Source organism: Atractosteus spatula, chromosome 15, assembly GCF_055471065.1.
Source record: "Atractosteus spatula isolate fAtrSpa1 chromosome 15, fAtrSpa1.hap1, whole genome shotgun sequence".
NCBI classification, from domain to species: Eukaryota; Metazoa; Chordata; class Actinopteri; order Semionotiformes; family Lepisosteidae; genus Atractosteus; species Atractosteus spatula.
In genome coordinates, this window is record NC_142720.1 from 23,426,416 (window position 1) to 23,452,348 (window position 25,933).

General features: G+C 41.2%; 1 protein-coding gene across 1 annotated transcript in view; it reads left to right on the top strand.

Annotated features, from left to right (window-relative positions):
• Positions 1 to 25,933, top strand: part of prim2 (DNA primase subunit 2) — a 108,945-nt gene that overhangs the window by 3,913 nt on the left and 79,099 nt on the right. Inside the window, exons 5-7 of the mRNA XM_088934342.1 lie at positions 649 to 769; positions 8,906 to 9,001; positions 9,848 to 9,985. Coding sequence (XP_088790468.1) covers positions 649 to 769; positions 8,906 to 9,001; positions 9,848 to 9,985 — 355 coding nt within the window. The remainder of the gene's footprint in view (positions 1 to 648; positions 770 to 8,905; positions 9,002 to 9,847; positions 9,986 to 25,933) is intronic.

Below are 25,933 nucleotides of genomic sequence, written 5' to 3' on the forward strand. Positions count from 1 at the left end.
TCCAGAGATCCATTAGCTGGTATCAACCAAATGAGCTAGATAGGCCTAATGGCCTCATTTCTGTTTGTAACTGCTCTTCCAATAAGATAAGACTACTTTATTGGCCATATACCATTTCTTGCATTAGGAATTTGTCTTTTCACAAACCCCAACGTGCTCTCCATGAGAAACACAGACAGGGAGAGAAGCTGGGGGTCAGAGCGCAGGGTTGGCCGTCTGAATGGCGCCCCTGGAGCAGCTGGGGTTAAGGGCCTTGCTCAGGGCATATGTGTGCATTGTGGTATATAGGCAATAAGAAAAAGTTGTTTTAAACACTTTTGGTTCAAAACAATTTGAAACCAGCAACACCACAATGTAGTTACAACTCATGTAATCAATCCTATATGGATGAATTAACATTCTGAAGGATGAGGATGTCCAATAATGAGCGCAAGTGCCCATGTACTGACCTGCTCCTTGGCATCTCTTGGGCCCAAGTCTGCAGTTCAGTCCTGCCAGTTTCCTCCTGGTTCACATGGTGTCTCAGTGCCCTTGCTGAGCCTGCACAGCAGCGAATTGTCTGTGTACCCATGCGCGAGCAGAGGTGTTCAGGGACCGGTCATGTCCTACTAGGACATGTGCTGATAAAAATGATTCCTCTGTTTCCAGGGAAGACCTGAGGCGCTGGTTTATACAGCAGGAGATGGACTTGTTTCGGCATCGGTTTAACACCCTTCACCCAAAATACAAAAATGATTTTCTGCAGCACAACAATTTAAAGTATGAAACGGTAAGTTATTGGTTTCTTCCTTCTTCTGATGGGAGCCTTGTCCGCTTAGACTTCAGGGGCTGCTTTGTCTTGGAGAGTCTCTTGAGCTGCCCTCTCTGGTGGGTGGGTGGGTCACCTGGTCTAGCATCTCTCCTAACAGGATGTGGTTGGAGGGATTGGCCTTTTAAAGCCCTTTAAAACCATAAGAGCTTATCTGGGCAAAGAGAAGAGTTACTAGTGATCATGCAGGCCCTATAGAGGCATTGCAGCTTCAGATTCTTCTGAGTGAGCGGGCTGTAGACCTGTGGTCTCATAACTGAGAACCGGAAGCATGTCTTTAATGTTCTTGTTCATGTTCTTAATGCATTTTAAATCATTCTGGTGACGAAATGTCAGCATATTGTTTGCTTATTGAGTTTTGTGAAGCAATTGATTATTTCTGCCCTGTGCTTTGTGGTGATTATTAATCCTGGAAGTATCGAGCAAAAAGGAAGCAAGATCTGGTCTTAAAGCCAAATACAGACATGAGATATCCTCCATCTTCATCTCTTAAGGTTTTCAAGGCTTTCTATGCTGAAAATAGACTGTTCTCAAAGGGTTATCTGAACATCAGAAGGGGGAGCTCTAAGCCTGCTGAAAATGCATTGTCAGTGTGTTACTTTAGATGTAGGGAGGCTTCAAAATAATTTGTCTCTTCTGGCATTTTATAATTCTAGACACAAGGAATCTGGATATCTCTACTGTTCTCTGTATTTACATTAGGTAAAAGCCTTGTCTCTAGATATTTATGTAATTGGGACTTTCTTGTGGAGTGTATTTGAATTTTAAGGAGTTTGGGGTATAGATTTGTGCTAGACATTCGATACCTCAGATAACTGATATAAATCCAGACTGTTTAATGCAAGCAAACAGTCAAACCTATCTATTGTCCAAATACCCTTTCCTGTTTTGTGGGGTTTTTAAGATAGATTCGTATTAATTCGCAGTCCTTCAGTTCACAGGTGGAAACAGTACGCGAAGGTATTTCTGAAGGTGTTCCATCAAGCAGAAGCCTTCGCACCGCTCTGTGTGCTTTCACTGAGACCGGGCTCGGGGCGGGTGTAGGAGTAGCGTGCATAGCCGCCGAGTAATCAATAGATTTGATAACTTTCTCCTGAAGGTGCTGTACGTCCAGCAAACCTATCCAGCTGTAGTACAAGCTGAAGGTAGAGCAGAGGATTGTTTTACCCACCATAGAGAGCGAAGCAGGTGAACTTCTCTGAGGACAAGTGCTTACTGACCTTGAGTTAGAGCTGCGCAGTTTGCTTGATACTTTTCTGTTTGCCAGCGAAGAGGCACAAATGCTCGCTGCTGTGTGATTGAGATTTTGAAAAGTATTGTTCAATTCTGGTGCGGCAACAGACAACCTGGCACTTCTTGTAAGTCTTCCATTACATCGCTGACCTTTAGCTTTCGCTGAAAGTATTGATTAGTACATTCCAGCTCACACATTTCGCAGACGTGTTTCCCAGAAACATCTCGGAATAGTGTTTTCTACTTGGTATCCCGGTTGAGGAAGGCACAGATTGCATATAGATTGTATCTGCTGTGGACAGATATTAGATAAAATTTGCGTAAAGAAAATAAATAGAATTGCCTGTGTATCTCTCTGTATCCTCCTCAGTTCACTGAACTTGCTGCTTGAGTGCTTACAAGCATTGTCAAATGTTTGTGCGTATTTAGAAATGTTTCTTATGTGTCAGTCCTGCAGTTGGGACTGTCTTGTGGGGTGTATTTGAATTTTAAGGAGTTTGGGGTATAGATTTGTGCTAGACATTCTAAACCTCCAATAACTGATATAAATCCAGACTGTTTAATGTAAGCAAAGTCATACCTATCTGTTGTCCAAATCCCTTTCCCTGTTTTGTGGGGTTAGCAGTGGTGGTAAACGTGGAGCGTCAGTGATGTTACATGTACCTGCTCCAGCTTACACAGCTGCAGCCGCAGTATCGTTCCTGACTGGAGCTCCGGATGCGATGCACATACTGACGCACACTTGTTTGCCTGCAGGAAGGAGAGCTTTGCTGATGGTGTATAGCCTCTGTCGCTGATTAAGACTGAGCTGTGCTGCCCTACTTGCTGATCTGTGTTCTTTTTGTTGTTCAGATTTTCGATAGCCCCCCTCCCCCACATACTTACTTTGTAAATGTCTTAGGACTTAGGACTGGCCAAAATGAATGTCACGTCGCAGTGAAGACTGGGGCCTTCGATTCTTCCGAGCTTCCTGCCTCCTGTTCTCCACAGTCTGTCAGTTTCAGCTTCCTCTCTCTGTGTCGTGTGCAGTACACCAAAACTATCCATTCATGTGGCAAAATGCAATGCGTTTATTGCAGAAACTGTACTGTACAAAGCTGTTTCTCTCTGCTGTTGAGATTGGGACGACCCATCTTCAATAGTGATACAGAACTGCCGTCACTGAGAGTCACTGTGGCACGTCAGTTGGCACGGCAACAATGCCGTTGCTTAGGGAAGTGATGCGTTTATTAGTTGGCCAATAAAACACGCAAAAGGGTGTGGCTTCTGTGAGCATGAACCAATGAAATGTTGCAGGTTTCATATCTCGGAAATTTGTTATAATTTAAGAACTATAATGAAATGAAAGGGGTTTTAAATGCATTTTTTTGTGATCTGGAGATTCCTTGCAGTCATCATTGGGTCAGGTCCTGTAGTTCAAGAGACTTTACTTTCCTGCTAGCCTCACCGTGACTGAATGACTTTCCGATAGCATGCTGGGGGCTTGATTCAAGTATCAGGGACTGATTTTATTATTATGAAAACTGCATCTGAAGGGTTTTTCTTGGTTAGCTCAGTAATAGATGTCTTGAATGTATCAGGCTCATGCTTAGATCATTAATGGAACCGTTCTTTTACTGTTCCATAAAATAATTTTAGCTATTCCTAGTAATAGTTACATTTCAGAAAATTAATGACAGGATCACATTGACCATAGGGTGCCATTATCAGTTCCCAGTTATTGGGAACGAGCCCGACCTTAATATTGTCCAGCCTTTGTGTTGCAATTTGTCTTCTGACATTTTAAAAAGGACTGATTAAATTTCAGGAAGGTGGTTTTCTGTGAAGTAATGATCAATTGCTCTGTGTTCTGTGATTAGAAAACCGCAAGAAATGATTCATTTTTTATATTCGGGTGAATTAATTTCTCTGAAAAGAAGAAAACTGTTTTAAAGTTTTTTTAAAAAGTCTGTCCTCCAGTATTAAAGTTTAATGGTCTATTTCTGATAATTGCACTCCTCTTGCTCAGTACTTATACGGCAACGCACAGCACGTCTCTGCCAAGGTTGTAAGTCTGAGCCTCTCCTGGTATTTTTGGGATTTAACAAATGTAACCACACATACATATAGATTCTCACTTGCTAGTTGTAGGCATCGATGAAGATACTGGCCCCAGTTGCTTTGCTAAAAAGCTTTTCTGTATCAGTTGAGTTGCAGTCATCTGTGTAACTGAAGGTTTTTCAATTGATTTACCTGCTAAAGGAGTTTCTGTGTATCTTATCATTCCACACTCAATGTATAGCTGCAGGCCTTAAGGCCTTGTGCTGTTGAGATTCCTCAGTTGATGAATCCTCTGTGTCTGTGATGCTTTTGTCTGAAAGTCTTATTCATCATTCCACTGCAAAGTCCTCCCAAGCCTCTCTAATGGGGAGAGCACAGGGGATAAATCCTTTTCATTGCTTTATGCATTCATTGTAAATATGAGCAATTATGAGTTTAATTTTGTGTTGGTTCATCACCAGAGGTCTTGAATTAATCTAAACAGTAATTTTGGTGATTTGAGTGCCTACTAAGGATACATATATTTGTGTCCTAGGTAGCTTAATTAGCCAAAGTGTTGGATTGCAAAAAAAATATTTTCTATTCCTAACTACTCTTTTATCTAAAGCAATCTCTTATAGTTAGTAGTATGCTGTTTGAGTATTCATAAAATGTATGTGTGGTAAAGTTCAATTGCTTTTAATTCTTGATGCGATTGAAATTGCACCTAAAATGCTGTACCTATGCTAAATACATATATATATTGAATCTGGGTGCTTCAAACATTTTGTTAAGTTTTCTTACACGCTAAAGATGCGTGTAGTTTGTTTGGACTGTGGAGTAAATGGGTGTTTTGCTTGCCGGGTGTGGACACAAGCAGCTGCCCCACAGTCTTGAGTGACGAGCACCTTGTTTTGTCCGGAGGGTCGAAGTCAGGCACCGGCAGGCTATCTAGAAGTAATGGGGACCAATCTAAGCACAAAGGCTTTTGAAAAAAGATGTTGTTTTCCAATGCAGAAATGCACGTCCGTCAGCCTCCTTGCTGCTGAAGTGTGTGCTAATTGAAATGTGAGAAATGGAGTGCTGCTCTGGCGGAGTGAGGGCCTCCTTCTCGGACACTGATTTGCTCTGAAATCCAAATGGTTGAAAACTCTTAGCAGTCATCACCGCTTCACAGGAGGCTCATTTATGTGGAAATATTCTTATTCCAAAATCATTTAAAATTGAAAAATAATATGACGAAAGAGGGCTGACCATCTGAAAGATGCACTTCTGAATTTAAGTTTTTCATGTCATTGAGGCATTGAAACAGGGCTTTTAGAAAATTGTTCTTTTGGTGATATAAAATCAGCATAAGGCTGAAGGATTAAACCTCAACAGGTTTTATATACTGTTGCAAAATGAAAAGGGCAACAAAGCTTAACATCTGTCGCTTGTTGGGCGGGTAGTTACTGTATTTAAATTTTGAGCACATTTAAGTCTTGTTCTCAATGAAATGTTGAGCTCAAGGCATGTGATTTCATCAAATGCCGGGTGCTTGGTGTTTGAGTTGAGCTGAAATTGCCGAAATGAGTTGATTGGGTCTGTAGATACGGCCATTGAGAAAGACATGACTTTGATGAATGCAAGGAGAGCGAGAGGTAAGAGTGTGCTCTCCTGGAGTAATGCAGGCCGCCTGCTGGCTTCCGCGTGATTGAAGGTGGCCTGTGTGTGAGAGAAGCTGCCTGTAGAATGAGATGTTCTGCCCAGCAGTCAGCAGACTAGTCCAGAACAGAACGGAGAACCGGCTCTGTGAGGAACCGTCGACAGGAGACGATGTGTCTGGGAGGGGATGACCTTGACCCAGAAGGTCAGTTCAGGTGACGGGCAGCCATAGCGGTCTTTGTTACACCCTGTTGGTTGAGGGTCCTGAGCTTTACCAGCTTTTCCATTTTACAGCCCAGTCCGGAAGTTAAAGGATTCTGGTGGTATAAGCGCAAGGAAACAGTGCTGAGGAAAGTGGCCTGGCCTTTCTTCTTTATACTCGATCTCCCCAACGTCCGCGGACACCCTCCCGATGAGGCGGGCGGGGGCGGAGGGGCGCCACGCGTGCAGGCTGACCGGGCCTGTGCGTCAGTGCTGCCGAGATACCCCACACTAACTTCTTATCCTTTCTATATTGAAAGGCTGTCACAGTTTGAACTTAAAACTCAAAGTGATTCCTGGTCTGTATTTTTGCTCCCGTTGTGATTTTTGTCAAAAGCATATGTGGTTCTTTAGTCTTGCATTTGTTTTTCCTGCCTCACGTTATTTATCATTATTTATTTTATTTGGATTGATTCCATTTCTTTTGCTGCCAAATTCACAGGAGAATCAAGGCCCTGAGCCTGAAATTCACGCAACGTGAAATCGCTCCAGATTCCATAAGACTTAGTGGCTCTGTATTGAAGACACTATACAGCAGTGACCTTAACGTCTATGATGAGAAACAGTTGCGTTTTGTATTTTATAGTGTTGACTGGTATTTCTTTACTGGAGCATGACAATGGTCAGTCATTTCTAAACCGTGTTTGAAGTGTGGTAGTGAATTTTCTTGTAGCTTGAGGGATTATCGATTTTCTAAGTGTTTATTATAGTTGACATGTTTAAGGAATGTTTAATATAAATTTAAAAACAATCTGCTCTCTTGTGGTGTCGGTTATTGTTTAGCTCCTCTGCACTTTCTAATTGTATGATGAAAATTTACTTAGTTTCAGTACCTGTGTCTACTGCTGAACCTTTGAGGGTCAAAATGTGCATTTTAATAAATGAACTTTCTTCCTTCAGAAGGAAACCTTCTTGAGCGCTCTGGGATTAAATAATAGACATTTAGTCCGATTTTTAACTTTAATCCAAAACCAATCGAAGGTTACATTTTGGATTAAAATGAATTCCAGGCTCAAGCATCCAGCATGAAGGCTGTTCATCTTGTGCATTTTCCATGGCTCTCTTTTAAAAGCCACATGTCACTGGAGTCTTTCGCCCTCTGCTCTGCATTAATGCTGTAGGTTCAAGCCATTGTCTTTGAGCAGGTGAGTTCAAGTGGCTCACCACAACATGTTTTAGACAAAGAACTTGAAAATGGGACGATTCCGGTTTGAAATGAAACAGAAATGTAAAAATATAGAGGTTCTTTCTGCTTAAACTAATTGTGACACAATAAACATGAAAATTAACAGGATTGGGTTTTTAGCTGCTAGCTGTTATTGTAGCATTTTGGTACACTTAGAAACAACCGTTTTACACAATTTAAGTTAGATTTTCATATCCTTAATTTTTATTACATAGGACTGTAGTTTGTCGTTTTCCCATTAGGTGGAGTTTGTGGGTTGTTTAGTGCAGAATGTAGCCGGCTCTGTGAATTTTCAGAAGTGATGGAAGAGATAAGTGGTAACTGTTACATGTAATTTAAACCATTTCAAATGAGACCATCTTACATTTCCACTTGGGCTCTGTCCTTGTTCACTTCAGAATTAAATGTGAGCCTCTGAGGTTTATTTAATTTCACCTGTCCAGACACCCTGTCACTCTTATTCTTTGCTTGCCCTTATTCATTTTTTAAAGTATTTTCTAATTACCTTCCCCCAGGACTTCTGTGAGTTGTCATATATCCCTGGGTTCCAAAGGCAAGTTTAAAAACTTTTCTGCTGAAGGGAGGTAGGATCTGTGGAGATAAGATTGCCTGTGAACGGGCAGAATAAAACTGCAGCCTTGTGGTGGCAAAGAGGAATCAGGCAGCATGTGAACTGGTGTGTCAGTCTAAGCAGATGAAGGTGCCTATATATACAATAAGATGGATAGTTGTATAGCTGGACACCTACAAAGAAAGATGAGCTGTGAATATACGCCATTTGCTTAAGAAACCTAGATCTAGAATCTTTATATTTATCCTGCTTTCATCTGGGAATTGAAATTAAGTGTCTGCATTTCCAACCTATTTTTAAACAGTGTGGAATTTACCGATATAGTGCCTGTGCATCTGCTTGCTTGTTAAATTGGAGAGAGGTAATTGTTTTTCCCCCCTGGAAACAATTTGTCACACTTGTTTTTTTTCTCTTCTGATTACAAAGTAAATTGAGCGAAGGGATTCAGTGTTTCGCGGACCGAGCACTTGAAGACATTTCCACCCAGCAGTGCTCTGTCATACTGACAATGGAAAAAGCAACACAAAACATAATTTGAAGAATATGAAGAGGTCTCCAGATATAGATTTCGGTCTTCTCTCTGCTGAGGTGAAACTCAGATTGCCACTGGAATGTTGTCCACTGTTAGGGAACCTTCAATTAAGAACAGAAGATGACATTTCAGACATTTTAACTAACTGTTTAATTACTCAAATGCTTAGTTGCTTCTTCTGGCGGTGAAAGTTAATAGTAGTGATTCTAACTCAGTGAATAAACATCACAATGCAATAAGTAACACAAAGCACTTGTCACAGGATATTAAATGTCATTGCACGATTACCTAATGTAGAGGAACAAGTAATAGGTTTATTCCCTGCTGAAAAGAGAAGAGAGAACAAACACAAGGTTTCGGCTGTGGAGCCTTCTTCAAGAGTGGACCTTCTGACACCTGAAGAAGGCTTCAGAGCCGAAACCTTGTGTTTTTTCTTTTCTCTTTTCAGCATGGAATAAACCTATTACTTGTCCCTTTGCAGACTACGCATGCTGACGCAGCTACCCACCTCAACTACTATTACCTAATGTTACATAAACATGTTTTTCTGCATTAGCAGAAAGTTGTCTTTCTCAAGCTTTAAGTTGTTCAATACGGGTTTGTGGTTGGTATTTTTTAGTGAGTGCTTTGCATTTGTTCTTCTTTCCGCAGATAAGTGATGAAGATAAAAGAAGGTTGGGGTCCCAACTAATCAACTCAAACTCTGCTATTAGTAGCACCAAAATTGAAGAGCTGGAGATCTACAAGGTAAGCCCAGTGTGGTGAGACGTCAGGCGTTGGACTGTGATGTAGATTGCATGTAATTGGTTGTGTTTGCTGAATGTTAGTGATGAAGCCCGAGTGTTGCAAATTAAGATTTTATATGCTCATATATGTCCCATCAAAACATTTAATTTATGTCCCTGTTGAAGATTTAAAGAGAGTGCAATTTTGGAGAACTGTAATTGATTTGCAAAGGAATTACCACTCGATAGGAGGAATGGAGTTCTTAAAAACTGATACAACAAAGCCACAGGGTAGCCCACATCCCCTGCCTTTTAATCCCATCCAGTAAATTCGTTTGCAGGGACTAAGTCCGTTTTACCTGATGCAAAGAGTGAAATGCTTTCCCTGTTTCTATGAATGATGCTGTATGAGAGTAGAATTGGCATTGAGCCTCTAAATCTGAGCTTTCAGCCTTTCCAACCACTGTATGTTGGGAGTTGCCCTGTATAAGGGTGTCTGCTAAACAAATAAACAGTCCACCTGTTTTCTAACCACTCTGTCCAGTACAGGGTTGCAGGGTAGTCGAGCCTCTCCCAGTACGCAATGAAGTAAGATGCCCTACTGTACAAAAAGAGTTGTGCAGACCTTGCAGCATCCTAATAGAAATAGATAAGTGTATTGTGGGATGTTTTTATTTGACACCACAATAAATCTAATGGCAAGAATGCTGGCCCCAGCCTCCCTGGTCAGATAAGGACGGAATACACAGATTTTGAGATGGCATGCTTTTAAAAATGCAGTGCTGTAAAGGCTAGCTCACCCTCTGTAATCTCTTTCACAATAGCCTGCAGTGTGAGAGGAATATTTGTTGATTTTCTTTTGGAACAGGTTCCGTTCCAGGATGCGCTTGATTTAGTTCGAGCACGAAAGGTCTTCCTTCAGGAAGGCTTTGCCTTTATCCCCCATCAGGAGATCGTTACGATAGTCCTGAACGACTTCCGGACAAGACTGTCCAAGGCACTTGCTGTAAGTCACTCAACTACTGCATTCACTTCAGACTGTTTTTAAAGTCTTGCGTTTTTTTAATATTCCCAAAAAATTGGAGCCATGGAAAACATTTTATATGAATTATTCAGAGTAACAGAGGTACGTTCTAGTTCAGCCACCTCTGTATTTCAATTGTTCAGTTACATGAATTGCCTGTATTACCTGTTTATTTTAAAAGAGACCTTGATTTTAAAAAAGGCAACATGAATGTAGCTTTGCAAAAGATGAATATTCTCAGGTGACTGTAAAGTACAAACACTTTAGTGTGGTGGTTTTGCACGATTTTGGTGATTTTGCTCCAAAAGCTGATGTTTCTTGGCTGAGACAGCGAGGCAGCTTGCGGTGAGCTCAGGTTGAGCTCTCGGATGTGAGATTCGAGCCCGGGTCAAGTTGCGATCAGACTGTGACCGAGATTCCTCGGCTGTCGGAACAGCCATGGGGTTCTGGCCAGCGCCGGCTGATCCGACGCTCCGGCGATGTGCTGCTCCTCCAGTCAGGCACAGTGGAGCTGACGCCTTGTCTGACGACGAGCTCTGCAGGTGGGCCTGTCAGGAACATGCCCACGTGTCTCACTGGCTCTGCAGCTTGTTGCTGTCAGTGCTGGAAAGCCTCGTCTTCAAATGGTTACTGATTCCAAGCTGGGTGGACAGATGAAAAATAATAATTGGTTCCAAGTTTTATGCTAAAAGCCTTCATTCCTGTTCCTTTCCATTCCCTTGAGTTTTAGGTCTATTTTCTTTCCTGGAAATTATTTACATATTTGCTTCCATGTCACACAATTTCACAGGCCCAAGCAAGTGTGATATTTACATTTTCTGAATTTGATGGCAGTACCTAACAATTTTAGAACTTTTTTCACACTAAAGATTATTTTTTTGAATGGAGAAACATTTAGATGATTTGTTGATGTTTAAGTATGTATTAAGAATAGTAAATGTTTAGGAAAGTACAAAAAAAAGTTTTTGGCATTTATGAGCAACTAATGTAATGTCCTGGCTCTATTAATATAAATCGAAATACCACCACTGCTGTGAAGGAGAAGACGATTCCTGGCAAATATTTCCATTGTGACCTTGCAGCTGTGAGCTGCTTGAAAGGTATCGAGGATGAAAATGATTTTTGTGGATTACTAACAAGCCTGAAAGATGTCTTTCTTGTACACGTGTCTTCGTTGCTAAAGGGGTTTATACTAAAGCTGTTTCACAGGTTTTATAGGCTTAGGGATCGGACTGTTATTGTGAATCTGTTTATTTAAGCTCTATAAGTGCCAAGATAATCTCATTAAGGTGCAATAGCTCTTTTTCAGAAGTTCTACAGATAACACGAGGATCTCATTGCTATGCAAATCCAGCATTGGTCTTCTTTTATGTAAAATATAATCACTGTCACAGGGATCAATGTTTAGATCGCATTGTGGGATATTTTAGACAATGACATGTTTTTTTTAACAATGCTTCGGAATTAAAGTTATTTTTGGAATTGAGTGAAAAGGGCCTCTCATCTAAAATGGGGCACTGCGGAGAGAGGTGCAGGAGAGAGGTGCCTGGTTTAGATCCCAGCGTCTTTCATGATGGAGGTGAAAAGTCCTTGGGATTGTTGTTTCACTTGTCTGGGGTCAGAATGTCAGGTCTGAAATAGATGTTGTACAGTTTTGTCTTTTCTTTTTATTGCTGAAGGTTGTGAAGCAATATTGCCAAATGAATTTCCCCCAAGTTTGCGATAATACAGATTTTCTAAGCTTACGTAATCCTGTGGGGAAAAAGCATATTATATACTTACAGACTGAAAGGAATTCAACCTCATCGTTCTGGCAGAAGAATGTGGGGGCTCTTCATACTAGTCTTAGAAGGAGCTGAGCAGGTTACTCCAACTGGATCTGCCCTGCAGTGTTTTTAGGATTGACAGTAGTATACACTTCTTTACAGAAACAGTAGCGAGTGTCTGGAACAAGTTTACCCCATTTCTTTAGCTGAAGCAGATTCCCTGGAACCTTTATCAAAATACTAGCTGAGCTTCTCAAAGAAATGAGCCAACAGAGACAAAACAGGCAACATGGGTGAAATACCTTTGTGAATTTCCTTTTGTTCTTGTGCCTCTCTGGAATAAGCAAGCATTTTCACTGCATAGAGGACCGTGTAACCGTAGAGATCACATCAAAGTCTTTGGTCCATGACTCTTTATAGTCTTTAGTCTACGTTTTGTGCCGTTAGGGCGGTGGTGATGTACTGTTTTTTTTTTGTTGTGGGCAAGGGTTTGGAGACATTAATGGGGAACAGTTCAATCTGGAAGCTGAAAGAAATAAATTTGTTTTTGGTTGCAGAATCTTAAAGAATATACTTTCGGAGTCATCTCACTTAACATTTAGTTTTCCTTTTAATATACTTGGAAATTTTAAGAGTATAGATTTTAGTGCAGAGTGCAGTCTGTAGTGTTTGACTGAACATTTTTTTTGTGATTTAGTCATCACAGTTTGAAATGCATATAGCTGTTACTGTAACCACACCTGGAATACAGCTTGCTAAAATTTTCATAATGTCTGAGTTCAGCTCCCAGCTAGTGCATGTTGTACTGCCATTTGGACTAGGCCATGACAGATTAGACTTTGATTTATTTCTACTTATACACTGTTTTTTCATTAAGGTTACATCAGAGATCCCCTGTGCTATAAATCTACAGAATTTGTGTTCAAGACGATAGTTAATGAAAGCAGTGACTCTCCTGCTCACACTACACTGAGAATTTGTATTAAATTAAGAACCAGTAGATGGTGAAATTCTCAGGAAATTTGACCCCTTCGGCGACTGCCTTGAAAATGTAGCTTATTTCCAGTTTGTTATGAATCTTAACGGGGAGAATAATCTGAAATTTGGAGAGGTATTCGCAGTGAGCCCTGTAGTTGGGGAGCTGCGTCACTCCTGCCTGTGCTCGCTCGGCTGTGTGCCTGTGAAAGAGCTGCTAAGGTTAAGGGAACGCCCAATCCAGAGCCACAGAGGCTCATGGGGCCAGACTAGGGGGGTGCGACTCCCCGCCTAACCCTCGGGGCCGAACCCAAGCAGCGCCGCTCCAATATATACAGTACTCGCGCAGCCGAGCGGGCTGGAACAGCGACAGCACTGTCTGCAGCGGAGACTCAACCCCACAGCCTCTCAGCCACCATGGGTTCAGATGTAACACTGAGGTCATTCAAAATCCCAGGGCCTTTCCCTAAAAGAGTAGAGGTGTCACCCCGGTGCCCTGGCCAAAGTTCCCCCTGGTCTTTATCAATCATGGCCTCCTAATAATCCCCCTCTCTGAACTGGCTTCATCTCTCTGCTCTCCTCCCCACTGAGAGCTGGTGTGTGGCGAGCGTTCTGGCGCGCTATGGCTGCCGTTGCATCATCCGGGTGGGGCTGCACACTGGTGGGGGTGGAGGGGATCCCTATCTCCTGTACAGCGCTTTGAGTGGGGTGTCTAGAAAAGCGCTATAGAAGCATAAGGAAGTATTTTCTATGACCCGGAGCTCATCTTCTATGCTGTCCCCCTCCTCTCTGGGAAGTGACTGGGCTTGCTGGGGCTCCTGTGCTGGTGTGAGGGCATCATTGCAGCAATGAAGCGAAGCAGGAATGGCAGCCATGCTTGGGGATAGTAGTAGTAGTAGAATAATTTGACGTTAACGCTGTTCTAATAAGTGTTTTAGTAAGGAATCAGGTGTACTGTACTTTGCTAATGGTGAATCTTTGTGTTCTATTTCATATTGCTCCTGTGTGCCTTGCAGCTCCAGATTATTGTGGGTTGTGAGCACCCGTTATCTTTATTATACTGTAGAATGATAATAAAAAAATGGGCCTGCTAAGAGTCATAAGTTCTTTTCTAGATATACAGCATCAAAGTATTAAATGTCCTACGGCATGTACAATACAGATACAGAATTGCTTGTTCTCAGTGTTCTGCGTAAATACTTAAATATTGAACTTAAAAAGCTCTATTTTAAAACTTTGAGTTGGGGTTAGAAGCTTCTGCCTTTTTGTCCTTTCAGTGTTACTTTCCTCTGACATGTCTGAAACAACACATTTATATCCATTCTGCCACGTAATGCTGAAAAACCATCAGCAGATTCCTGTTGCTAGGATACGGCAGAATACTGAAATAGCTTCTTTTTGTACTTGTAAATTCAGTTCTTTGACAGTTCCACTTTCATAGAGCAAAAATTTATTCAGCGACTACAAAGAAAGATGCATCACCTGTACAGATTCCAATTTAAAAATTTTGCACACTGGGACCTGGGGAAATACAGGAGCCGTTATAGAATGATTAAGTATGGAGCAAGTCATTTTTAACTGAGACTGGTTAGATATTGAACAGCATTTTATTTTAGGTTACACTGGCTTTTTGAAGTCTCCTGTGGTGCATTGAATTAAGACTAGCCAGTATTAAAGGATTGTGCTGGAATATTAAGCAGCAGACAAAAGTTACAATTGAGACCCGTGGTTTAAAAAAAAAAAATCAATATTCTGAGTAGTTCTAACTCCATAAGTTATTTTTAAAACGTTGTAATTTTAAAAAAATATGATGTTATGAAGTTTTCTTGTATTCCTGTGCAATGCCCACTCACTTTGTTTTTTTATTGTTTAGGAAGACTGTCAAACTTTCTCTGAGGATCAGTGTTGTGTCCATAGCAACGCAGCTGCCATTTGTTTGGGCGACATTTATAGTTGCACTGGGTGCTGAGCAAATGGATGGTACCGTACGGCAGGCGCCAGGGATTCAGAATACTGTAGTTCCCATCCTGTCGATTAGCTCCTTTTAGTGTTGGGACCAGTGAGATAGCTCCGCAGGAAGCCATCCAGAACTTGTCGGTAAAATCCGGCCTGAGGTGTCTCGAAAGCTGTAGGAGACAACACGGTGAGGAGTGGAAGTTTTATCAAGCTTGGAAAACACGAGACCAAAATGCTGTTGTAGCCAAGGTTGGAAAATGCTGACAATATTTTTTCCTTTCTGCTTCGAGATAATGAATTAGTTTTGAAGTCATTAATGTGCATCTTTGTGGAGAAGGCTGCAGTTTGCACCGGATTTGTATGAGAAGTGCATCTTTCTTTCCATTAACACCACACTTGCTGCTGACCTAGTTACTGATGAGAGTCTTAACTGTCCCGGAAAAAAAGCAGTTTAGGTATTCCTGTCTTCAACTCTCTGCTCTCTTCTTCTTGCCTCCCTCTTTCTCTTGTTATTCTCCTTTTTTGTATTTTTTCTTGCTAAGATGAGCACTGCCAGTTCACCTTGTGTAGGGTTCGTGGTGGTGTAATTGTGGGAAATATTGATGACCTGTGTCGGGAGGTGTATTCTACAGATTATTAAATTACTCCCATGGGTCATATTGCATAAGATGGCTTTCTCTCCTGATGAAAGATCATTCCAAATGTAATTACTCATTCTGACTCAATCTTTAAAAGTTTTTTAAAAATATTATTTTAAAACATAAATTCAAATGATTTCAAAACAAAGAAATCAAAATGTGCTGGCAAAATGTGTTCTTCAATGAATGAAAAAGGAATTGCAGGCAGGAGGATGTGAACTAGTTAAGTGAGCTGGTTCAACCACACTGGCTCAGCAGTTTCATTGTTGCAGTGAAAGGCGAGATTAAACCCAAATCATGTTTGCTTTGTGAATTGTTGCACTGTGGACTGGCCCCAAAGTCCTGAAGAAAGGAGTCCTTGTTCTCCAAATTAAAATGGTGATTTATTTCAGGAATCTGTCTCTTTTTAAGAACTGGTAAGGAAATGATCAAAGTGGAAGCCGAAAAATACTCCAGAAGCATGTCATTTTCAATATCTGTGGCTAAGTGATCTAACAGTTATTAAAACCCAACGGCCCATTTACTGCAAAAGTGACCATGAAAAGCATATTGTGAGGAGTGCCTCTGGTCTGTTTGATATTGGACATTATGCATGCAGAGGAAAGCTTTATTTTCATTACTAGCCCCTATCTGCTGTCAGGAAGAATGAGGCTCACAACAAAATTGTTCATAAAAAAGCAAAAGGGAACTGCCATATCAGTTAAGGGAGAGGAAGAGCGTTCCTGTTCTCACAGGCTTTTTTGCTTGCTGTTGACATGAGCTGAGATGTGTTCCTTAGGTTTCATTAGAAAAAGAGCATCAGTAAAATAAACTTGTGCACTTTCTCAAGTTAGGCAGACCCAGTCTGTGTAGCGCATTCTAAAACCCAGAGAGCAGTTTTTAACCATCTGGAGTTTCTATTTGTCCTTTTTGTTCGTCAAAGACTGAACATTTTTTTCACGTAAAAAGGTAGTGGAAAGTGTGTGTAAATTGTATATTGGAAGGAATAGAGACCTTCTGCTGTTGGACATGAGAATTGACAAATGTGCTTCTTTATGTAATTTTATGGGATAGATATCTAATTGTTTTTTTCAAGAGAGGAAATAATTTTTCTGGAAGACTTAAAATGCATTTTTGAGGCTGGTGTTCATTACTGAGGACACAATAATAAAGCATATGGTAGTTACATTGTTTAGTGGTCAGAGAGAATGTATATTAATTTACCATTATAACTGTTTTAATTCACCCTCATAGATCATATTAAGAGCATCACCCTGTTTTTTGTCTGTGGATTATTGTAATACTCTTTTAAGAGAGAAAAAGATTAAGATCAGGATTACTCTGGATTTTTGTGAATGTAATGTAATTTAAAATGGTTGACAACTCACAGTGGAGCTCCCTTTCTACTTCAGACCTGATATTTCAGTTGGGGAAAATACATGCTTTTGTCATACTGTTAATATCCGTGTCACTGAAGCAGTCTCATTTGAGAGGCTCATTCCATGTGATCAAGGTCCCGAGACCATCCCTGGGCCTGTGGTGTCTTCCAAAAAATCCCATTAGAAATCGTGAATGATGGTTTAATAGGAATTACCTGCTACTGCTACTACAGTTAGAGATTATGTAAATATTTTGTGCAAATCACCTTGACAATAGCAGGAATAGCGATTTATGTGACTGAAAATTACAAAGCTATATCAATTGAAGCACTTCTGGGTTCTGGGATTTCACTTTTTTTTCCTGTTAACTAAAGTCCAGTTGTCATTCAGGACAGGTATGATGTTTGTCAGGTTTATAAAACGTGGTAAAGCTCTTTGCCATGGATGTATACAATGTAGAACATTTTTTATAAAATGTTTTTGGTCATAGTGTTGCTGTAACTTTGAAGTTATACCTGAGAAAAACTTTAAAGCTTCAATGTTTAAAAACAGAAAAAGCTCAATTTCAGCAGACACTGATAATGGAACAAGTAAAGATGAGCATTAAGTAGATTAAAAAGTTCCTTGAACTTTGTGTTGACAGTTTTGAGCACTTTAAAGGGGCTTTTTGTTGCCGTAACTGCCGAGTAATGATGATAGTTGGCGGTTCCTGCCTCCTTTGCATTTCTGCCAGACTGATTCCATGACAGCTGCTGGAAAAATGTCATTTCCGTTTTCTATTCAAGCCGTCCAGGTTTTAGAAATGGTGATTTAAATTATTAGTTTACAAATGCTTGGCTCCTGAAGAAGGATGCAGACATGGCCAGTCAAGACTCTCATTTACGGTACATTAAGGAAGTCTGTCTGCCCGTGTATGATGCATCGCTGCAATCCATCTTCACAAATGAAAACATACGCTGCCTGCACATTCAGCCTCTGAGAGCATTCTGGATATGGGACGCTGGAAGAAAATGAAATGTGTCAATCTTCATCTGTTCAGCCCTGCCATAAATCAAACCGTGAACAAGAATGTTACGAGACTCAAAATAGTTTTCCAGAGAGTAATGTTGAAATCAATTGCCAGTTTAGAAATCACACCAGACACTGAGAAAGTGGATTTCAGTGGATGAAAGTCAGATTAGAGACGTATTGTCTGATGAAAAATCAGTGCATTCCTTGTTTCCTAAAAGAGTTTATGATAAAGAATTAACGTGGAGCAGACAGTACCAGTGAAAGAAACTTTATGAATCCCTCCAGTTTGCATTATATTTAGAGCATGTTTACATTCAGTAGAGATTTATTTTGTCGGGGATGGAGTGACAGAGAATGATGTAACAGCAAGCAGGTGTCTTGAAGAAATGTTCCAAGAGAATCATTGTTTTCTGCACACAATTCCAGAACAGAACTGGAAGAAATGTTGCGCAGTACAATAGAAAGGGGGGTGTCCTAACGTCGGCTAACGGAATCTCAGTTAGACAGTGTGACCCAGACACCAGTTTTGGGGTATTTTACCCATGGTGTGTTTTTCAGTAGGAGCTGATCCAGCTTCCACAGGTGTCTCTCTTGTTTTCCCTTAACAGTCTGGAGACTCGCTGAGTGCCCAGTGCGCTAGAGGAAATACTCCAGAGGCCTTGGAAGGATTTCCATTTCTTCCGTGTTAACACACACAGTTTTACGATGTCTTTGTTGGATTTAAAAGCATAGAAAAAATCAATACATGTTGGACAAGGATGAACTGAAAAGTGTTCTGTTGCAAAGGATGGAAAAGACTTGAATGCCACAGACAGTGGTATTTGGGAAAGTTCCATCAGCTGTTATTCTGTACAGTGCATGCCTGAACTTCATGCTTTTCTTGTGATCGGTGACCTGCTTTGTGAGGGTGTTGCTCTTTCAGCTGTCCTTCAGTGCACTGGCCTTAGAGATGAAGAAATTACAGTTTGACACACTTTTGAAGATAAAAGTTCAGTGTGTGAGGCATCCATAGCCATCCTTGTACACTTTTGGGTTAATCTATTTATCGTAGATTAACATGAGTGCCCATTGTCTATCAGGATCCCTCTTCTGGGATTAAGAGGTTATGTGGACAGACCTTGAGAGTGACTGTGTGAACAGGGCCTAAGTTTCCTTGCAAGATTTCCTGATGCCACAGCTTGAAGGACTCCATATTCTGAATTTCTTAAGCTGCATGTCATGTCTCACAGACCTACAACGTCACTGTAATGGAATTTTTAGTTTCCATAATGCCATGGACCCCCCACATGAGTGTTATATAGTCCCTGTCTTTTCCTCAAGACTTCTCCCATTATAAACAATCAAGGCTCCTGATGAGGTCTGCTCTGTAGTGCAGTGGGTGCTTTGTTCTTTGGATTAGGACGCATTGATATTTGGTCATGTTTTATTCAGTGTTTATTCATGATGTGGTCAGGGCATCAGGTGATTCCACAACAGATTGTTGACCAGTCCACTTTGCTGTAGTGCCAACACCCCTTGACACCACAAAGCGCTGAGGGGATGTTCATACATGCAGCTCTTGGATGTTATCGACACAGGGAGAGCTGTGTTTGAAAGATAGAATTGAAAATAATCTCCAAACACTCCTGTAGCCCAAAAGCACCTATAATGCCTTGTTATTTCTGCTCTTAATTGCATTTTCAATATATATTTTTTTTCCGGTAGTAGAGCTGTTTGGTCATTGGGATTTGTGGTTTCTGTGTGGGTATGTACAGCATGTCAAGATTCTCCCCCTCTGTTTGATAAAATCACAGGCTGGCAGGTTGTTGGAGTGATACCATGCAGTATATTGAGAGAGAGGATTCAGGGCGTTTTAATTTTGTCTAGCTTTTTTTTCTGTATCACCTGTCACACAAAAGTAAGATTTAGAGGAACTGAAAATGTATAAAGCATACTTTGGAATAACTTTTTAAATTTGCTTTTAAGTTTAATTTAAGTGTTGGGAAAAGTTTTGGAGGCCTTTATATGTCACAAATCTATGCAGCTGCTGGGGGAAGATACTGCTGCTCAAAGCCAGAGGTTTTAAAGTCAAGCAGTGCCTGTGAACTTCCTGCTGAGCCCTGATATTTCACACTCATTTTCTTTTTCCTGGCCCTGTTGCATGGGGCTGTGAAGCATGTTTTTCATGAATATTGTTGTTTTCTGGTAACACAATTTCATTGTTTTTCTTAATCTTCTTTGAGGTTTCTCATTGAAGTCTGGACACTTTCTCATTTAATCTTTAACATAGTTAACCGTTTCATATATACGTTTATGTTATATACTGTTTCACATATAACACTGTTGAGGCGTCTTGATATTTAGTTTTTACACTTGCAACGTTTATGCGGGTAACACAGTAGTGGTTAGGCTGGGTTTCAGTCCAACCTTGTGTGTGGAGTATGCACATTCTTAGTTAAACTCACAAAGACATGCTGGCTGGGGTTTGTATGCGTGCGCACGCTGTGATAGCCTGCCGTCCTGTCCAGAGTGGAGTCTGCGCTTGAGACTTTTTCTTCTGGACAAGCCAAGGGTTTCCACTACTTTTCCCAGGAATTGTTCTGTTCTGTAGATGAACAACCTGCAAGCCAAAAATTCCCCTTTCCTCATATAGTGGAATTTGCGGCTAGAGAGAATGAATTTGACGTGCTAGCCTATCATGTGCCACATTGAGCAGGCTGGAACTAAGCACTGACCTCAGCTCTGTGCCTGGCTTGTGACCGTTTCAGCGCTGCAGCTGCTGGCGTCTGTGACGATCTGACGAGTCCACAGTGCCTAGGCGTGCTATAATGGAGAAGGCACTGCTAACAGAGTGCAGCATGGAATTCTTACTATACTCGAGACTGGGTTTGCCCACTCATTTATGAAGCACCACCGTGCATTTAATTGCTTACTAGAATTTATTTGCAAATTGCTGTTTGTATTGTCAATCTTCCTGCTACATTTCCTCCCTCATTATAGGTCAGGTTTGTGTTTGATCCTGATAAGCTCCTGGGTATTTATACTGTACATTGTCTCTTAGTCTACCTTTGATATGGCTCTGTCCCAGGCCCTCCCACACCAGACTGTGTATTGTAAATTTAAACAGGACTTGATTCCTGTGATACAATTTAGGGCTGCTGTATACAGCAAGTTATCACACACGTGCATATATGTTCTAGTCGTATGTCATTTGCGATTGTTATATTAATGAAGTAAATATTTGTCATATCATCATGCAAATGTCCCTTATGTTGAAGCACTGTTCTGCTTTGACATCTTTAGGATATCACCATTTTGTCTGTTCTCCCTGACTTTGATTGGGTGGTAATGCACTAGCAAAAAAGCACTTGTTGATGCCATAGAATCTTGCAAGCTCTCCTCGTTCAGAAGTTTCTATTCGAAAACAAGAGCTAAGGTGTACTAGTTTGTGTAAAGTCAGTTATTTTGGCGTGTGGGGCAGGTCTTTGTGTGATGTGGGAGGTGAGCAATCAAACAGAAAATGCCCTCTTGCCTGCCATCCAGAGACAAGTCCAGATTTGTAGCAGCCTCATTATCTTTGTTTTTGAAGCTCCCCTATTGACTGTTGTACCATCAACAGATCCTGAATGTTTTCCTGTAGATGAGAAAATCCAGCCTCCCTCTATGTGCTCGAAAGGCTGGAGGAGACAGGCTGTGTGCAGTCAGGTGTCTCTCACACCTCTCTGCCTGTGGGACCGCTGATGGGTCTAACCCAGGCTGTCAGCCTTTTGATGTCGAGATGGCAGCCCAGTTTCCTGACAGGCTTCAGTGCAATAGGAAGAGAAATCAATAATTTCTGTTTTCCAGAGTAAAAAATGGGGTATTTCTCTGTTCGTGCAGATAAGGCAGTAAACATGAAACAGACGTGCAGTATCTAGCCACCCACTCGATTTGCAGTATCTTTTTTTATAAAAAACGTGAAGTTACTGAAAAAACAGAAAGCAACCAGCAAAAGGTTTTTTAATGAGTCTTTTCTGATGGATTGCAAATTTGATGAGTACTTACCAGTCGGTTAAAATAAAGGACATTGTATTTTGCCTGTATCCACACAAGGATATTGTAACAAGATTTTCATGTGCTGTAATTCCATCTGAAAGCTTTAATATAATTTCTCATCGCACACTACATTTATTGGCAGCGACAGTGTTCATTGATTAAGATTGAATGTGTCTTAGTAAGTTGTCTGTGTAATTTTTCTTTGTGTTCATTTTGCTCAGTTTGTATAAATTGGAAAAATCCGTTAGATGTTCTTACAAAACTGGTTATCAAATGGCTTTACAAGCAAAGTAGCATTTGCCTTAGATTCCTGTATAATGCCAAATATCCATCCCAAAGCTCTTCACATAGACAGTCTCTCTTAACCTCCGCTGAAATGCAGCAGCCACCTGGTAGACACATGGTGGCCATTCTACACCAGCACCGCACTGGACATGAGATGAGCATGAGATGAGCTCAAGTGTGGAGGGAGTAGGTAATGGCAGTTTCATATTTGTACTAGTCCATGAACGCCAGTTAAAAACTTTTCCTGGAGGTCTCCAATCCCAGTCCACACCAGAACCAATCTTGTTGAGATCTTGTAGTTCAAGTAGGGAGCTGTTTCAGCATGCGCAGGCTGCAAAGGAACAAGTACAGGTTTATTCCTGCTGAAAAGAGAAGAAAGGAAACAACGTTTTGGCTGTGGAGCCTTCTTCGGGTGCTGAAACATTGTTCCCTTTCTTCTCTTTTCAGCATGGAATAAACCTTTTACTTGTTCCTTTGTTGAGATCTTGTGTGTATATCTGGTGAGGATTCACGAATCAATACATGGCCGGGGTTGTGATCTTGACACATTATCTACTGTGATTGTCTCAGATCCAGTCATTGTGAAATGCTATGAGCTCATATTTATTCCTAAAATTCTGTATGAAGGTTTATATAGATCTGTTTTCCAACATTAGTCATCATGGTAGAACTGTATCAGAGAGCCTCCATTCAATGGATTTTATGTAGTTAGAATGTGGTTTGTAATGCAATGTTTAAATTTTAACATTTGAAGTACTTAAATGACCTTTAAATTTGGAAGCAAACAATGAGACATCTTCTATCTGAAATTGATGTCAGTCGTCGTGCTGGAAGAACGTCGGGCAGTAGACTTGGACATGACTACTTCACGGTGTGTGCTATTGCTTGCATTAACAGAACATGTTTTACGGGGCGTTTATCAAAAAGAAAATGTTCTGCAGTTCATGTTGGTATGCTAATCAGTTTTGCATCCAGATAATACTTTCTGTTAATCTCCCTGGAGCACACGTCCTACACTTAATTTAGATAGATATTTTCAAAGTGCTGAAGCTGCACTGTCATTTCTTTGCTTTTAATTCAATATCGCGGTGAAATGAGAATAAATGACCCACAGCTTAGAAGTGAAGCAGTGTCTTGTAACAAGACCTGGAGAACACGCGTTTGTCTGACACAGAACTGAACCTCTTAATAGGCTCTAGGATGGCGGGGAGGCGAAGAGAAACAGATCAATAGGAAAGGAGCTCCGAGGCTTCGCGCTCGTCACACTGCTGTGTGCCTTCTCTCACTCCCCGTGATTCTGAACCTCTGTCCAGCCCCGGGCAAGACAGTTCTTACGAAACCGTGAAACTGCGACCCTTTCTGCACAAAAAATATAACAAATATCCTGAAAGGGTATAAAAATGAGATCCCCAGTTAATGCTGTTGACAGACTCTGTTGGAGGAATTAATGTTGAGGTAAATCAAAAAGCTTTTGTTGTTTTTGTTGGGTAGGGAGAGTTAACCTTTTTGATAGAAATATAAGCAGGTATGTGTGGCAATGTCTTTTTTTTATATAGCTGCACATACTGTACTTATGTTTTCCTCTTTAATTTAAATCCCATGCTGATAGTAGTGCTAATTGGGTTAGGAATGATTGCCACCATGAGCCCCTAGAAAGGAGCTTCATTGATTATCTCAATACTTATGTGCTGCAAGTGGCGCCTGTTGCTGTTTTCTCAAATCTGTTCCTTTTTAAAGGTGTGGGATGCTGTTTTTTTAGGTCGTCTTTGTTGGGAGAGCGGTGTTTGGAAGTCACAACGGTTTCATAAGCAGTGCGATACTAGCAGTAGTCAGGTCTGAGTGCGATACTAGCAGTAGTCAGGTCTGTGTGCGATACTAGCAGTAGTCAGGTCTGTGTGCGATACTAGCAGTAGTCAGGTCTGTATGCCGGCTGGGTTGTGTCCCAGTGTGGGAAGGAGATGTATGGCGATGGCTCCAGTCACGTGCGCGTGGGTATGAGCTCTTTGCTCAGACTCGTCCTGTCCAGGGGCAGTCTCCTTCTGTGTCCTTAGCCCTACACGCATGGCGTGCTGTCTGGCACGATGTCTGTTTAGGCCTGTGAGAAAGGTTTGAATTTTGGCAAAGGTTAATGTTCAGAAGGCTACACTGAGGATTGCTGTCTCAGCTGTTAGAACTGGAGTATGCTTTGGGTACTGTTTAGTTACACTTTTTTTTTTGAGTCGTAGGGAAGATGTTAGGTTGGTTGGTTCCACTTTAAAGGGATTTTCTTACTAGTTTTCAGGCAGCTTGACTTCCTTTGTTATATACTGAGTCTCTACTTTGTATTCTCGAACTGTGGTATGCTACGATGCATTAGAACAGACATCAAGGCTTTAGCAAATCAATACAGAAGTGCAACTTCCATTTAGAAATAGGGGAGGTTTGAGACTCATTTTCTAAATGGGAAAAAGAAGCATTCAGGTGGTTGCCTGCTGCGCAGATGCACTTGCTCTCTCAGCAGTGTAATGACGCATGTGTGCTTTTATCAAACCATCAGGAAATCAAGAGTGACACAAAATCTTAAGCTGTCTAGCTATTTTGACATAAATTGAGTTTATGCAGAGTGTTTTCTGGATCAAACTGATGTCCAACCTGACTGTATTGAAATCAAGTTAAGACTGCTGGAACAGATTACCACAGATAATCCACCGAAGTAAATATTTTTTTATTCAAGTCAGGGTCTTGGTTAAGGGTATTCCAGCCTGAGGTAGCTCCCATTTGACTATGGAAAATCACTTAGCACTTTTGGGCAGCATTTGTGCCTGTCAGGAGAAGTTTGAAATGGTGTAAAGAATGAACTAGTTTCCGGACTTCAGGAAGATGTTCCTGAACAGTAGGAGAGTTCAGGGAGATTTAGCATCGCCTCTTTCGGAGCACAATGCAGCATGTTTTAAATGTCACGGCTGAGCGCATCTTTCTAGGATGTCTCTGGTATAATTTGTGTTCCAAAAAGCATATTATGAGCTCCGCAGGAATCGAGGTGAAATCTCTTGATGTTCAGTCTGTAGTGTGTAGTGTCTGAGGACTGACTGTATCTGAGCAGAGTGCTCAAAGAGTGGCACGCAGCCAGCAGAGAGTGGAAGCCATGTGCATTTCCTGGGTTACAGCTGGAGTCCTGAATTGTCACAGCAAATTATAAGTACAGGTACCGCGTTAGAAATACTCTCTCTCATGGGTGCTTTACTCTCGAGTGTCAGAAACGTAGCTTTTTCTTTTAAAGTAGAAGGACGTCTTTTTCCCCCCCAAGCATCTTCACCGAGTTGACCTACTTAAAATGATTTAATTTGCCCATTTATCTTGTGGAACTCCTGCGCTGCGTGACCTTCAGTTAAACCTTAATGTGCTACACTGCGAGATGATCAGGGAGACCCTGCAGAGACATGAAAGACAGATGTGAGGTATCGGTGAGGGCTGCCCAGGCCCATTACCACATCAGCAGTCTGAGCTGATCCTTTCCACAAGGAAGGGTGTCCATGGGGCGCATTGAATATCAGCATTACACTCTCTTTTCCTTCTCATGGAAAAGACAATTGCAATGCTTCTAGCAACACAGATCAAGAAATAACTAAATTCTTTGTAAATATAAAACTGCCCTGCCAAAAGGCTGTGTCCTTCAACCTGATGTTATTGATGGGATATAACATAGGTGTAAGGCCTGTTGTGATGGCCTTTTCACGGTCAAGATAAGGGTTTTCAAAGACTGGCTGACATTATTCCAAGGAAAAAAAACAGTACATGTGGAGCAGTGGGTTACAGTGAGCCCCCGATGACAGAGGATTGTTATCATTACTGTAAATTGTCTTAATTTGACCAGTTTAGGTAGAATGCAGTACAAATAAAATATTTGACAGGCACTTGCAGAGCCATTGAGTGACAGCAAGCTGTCCT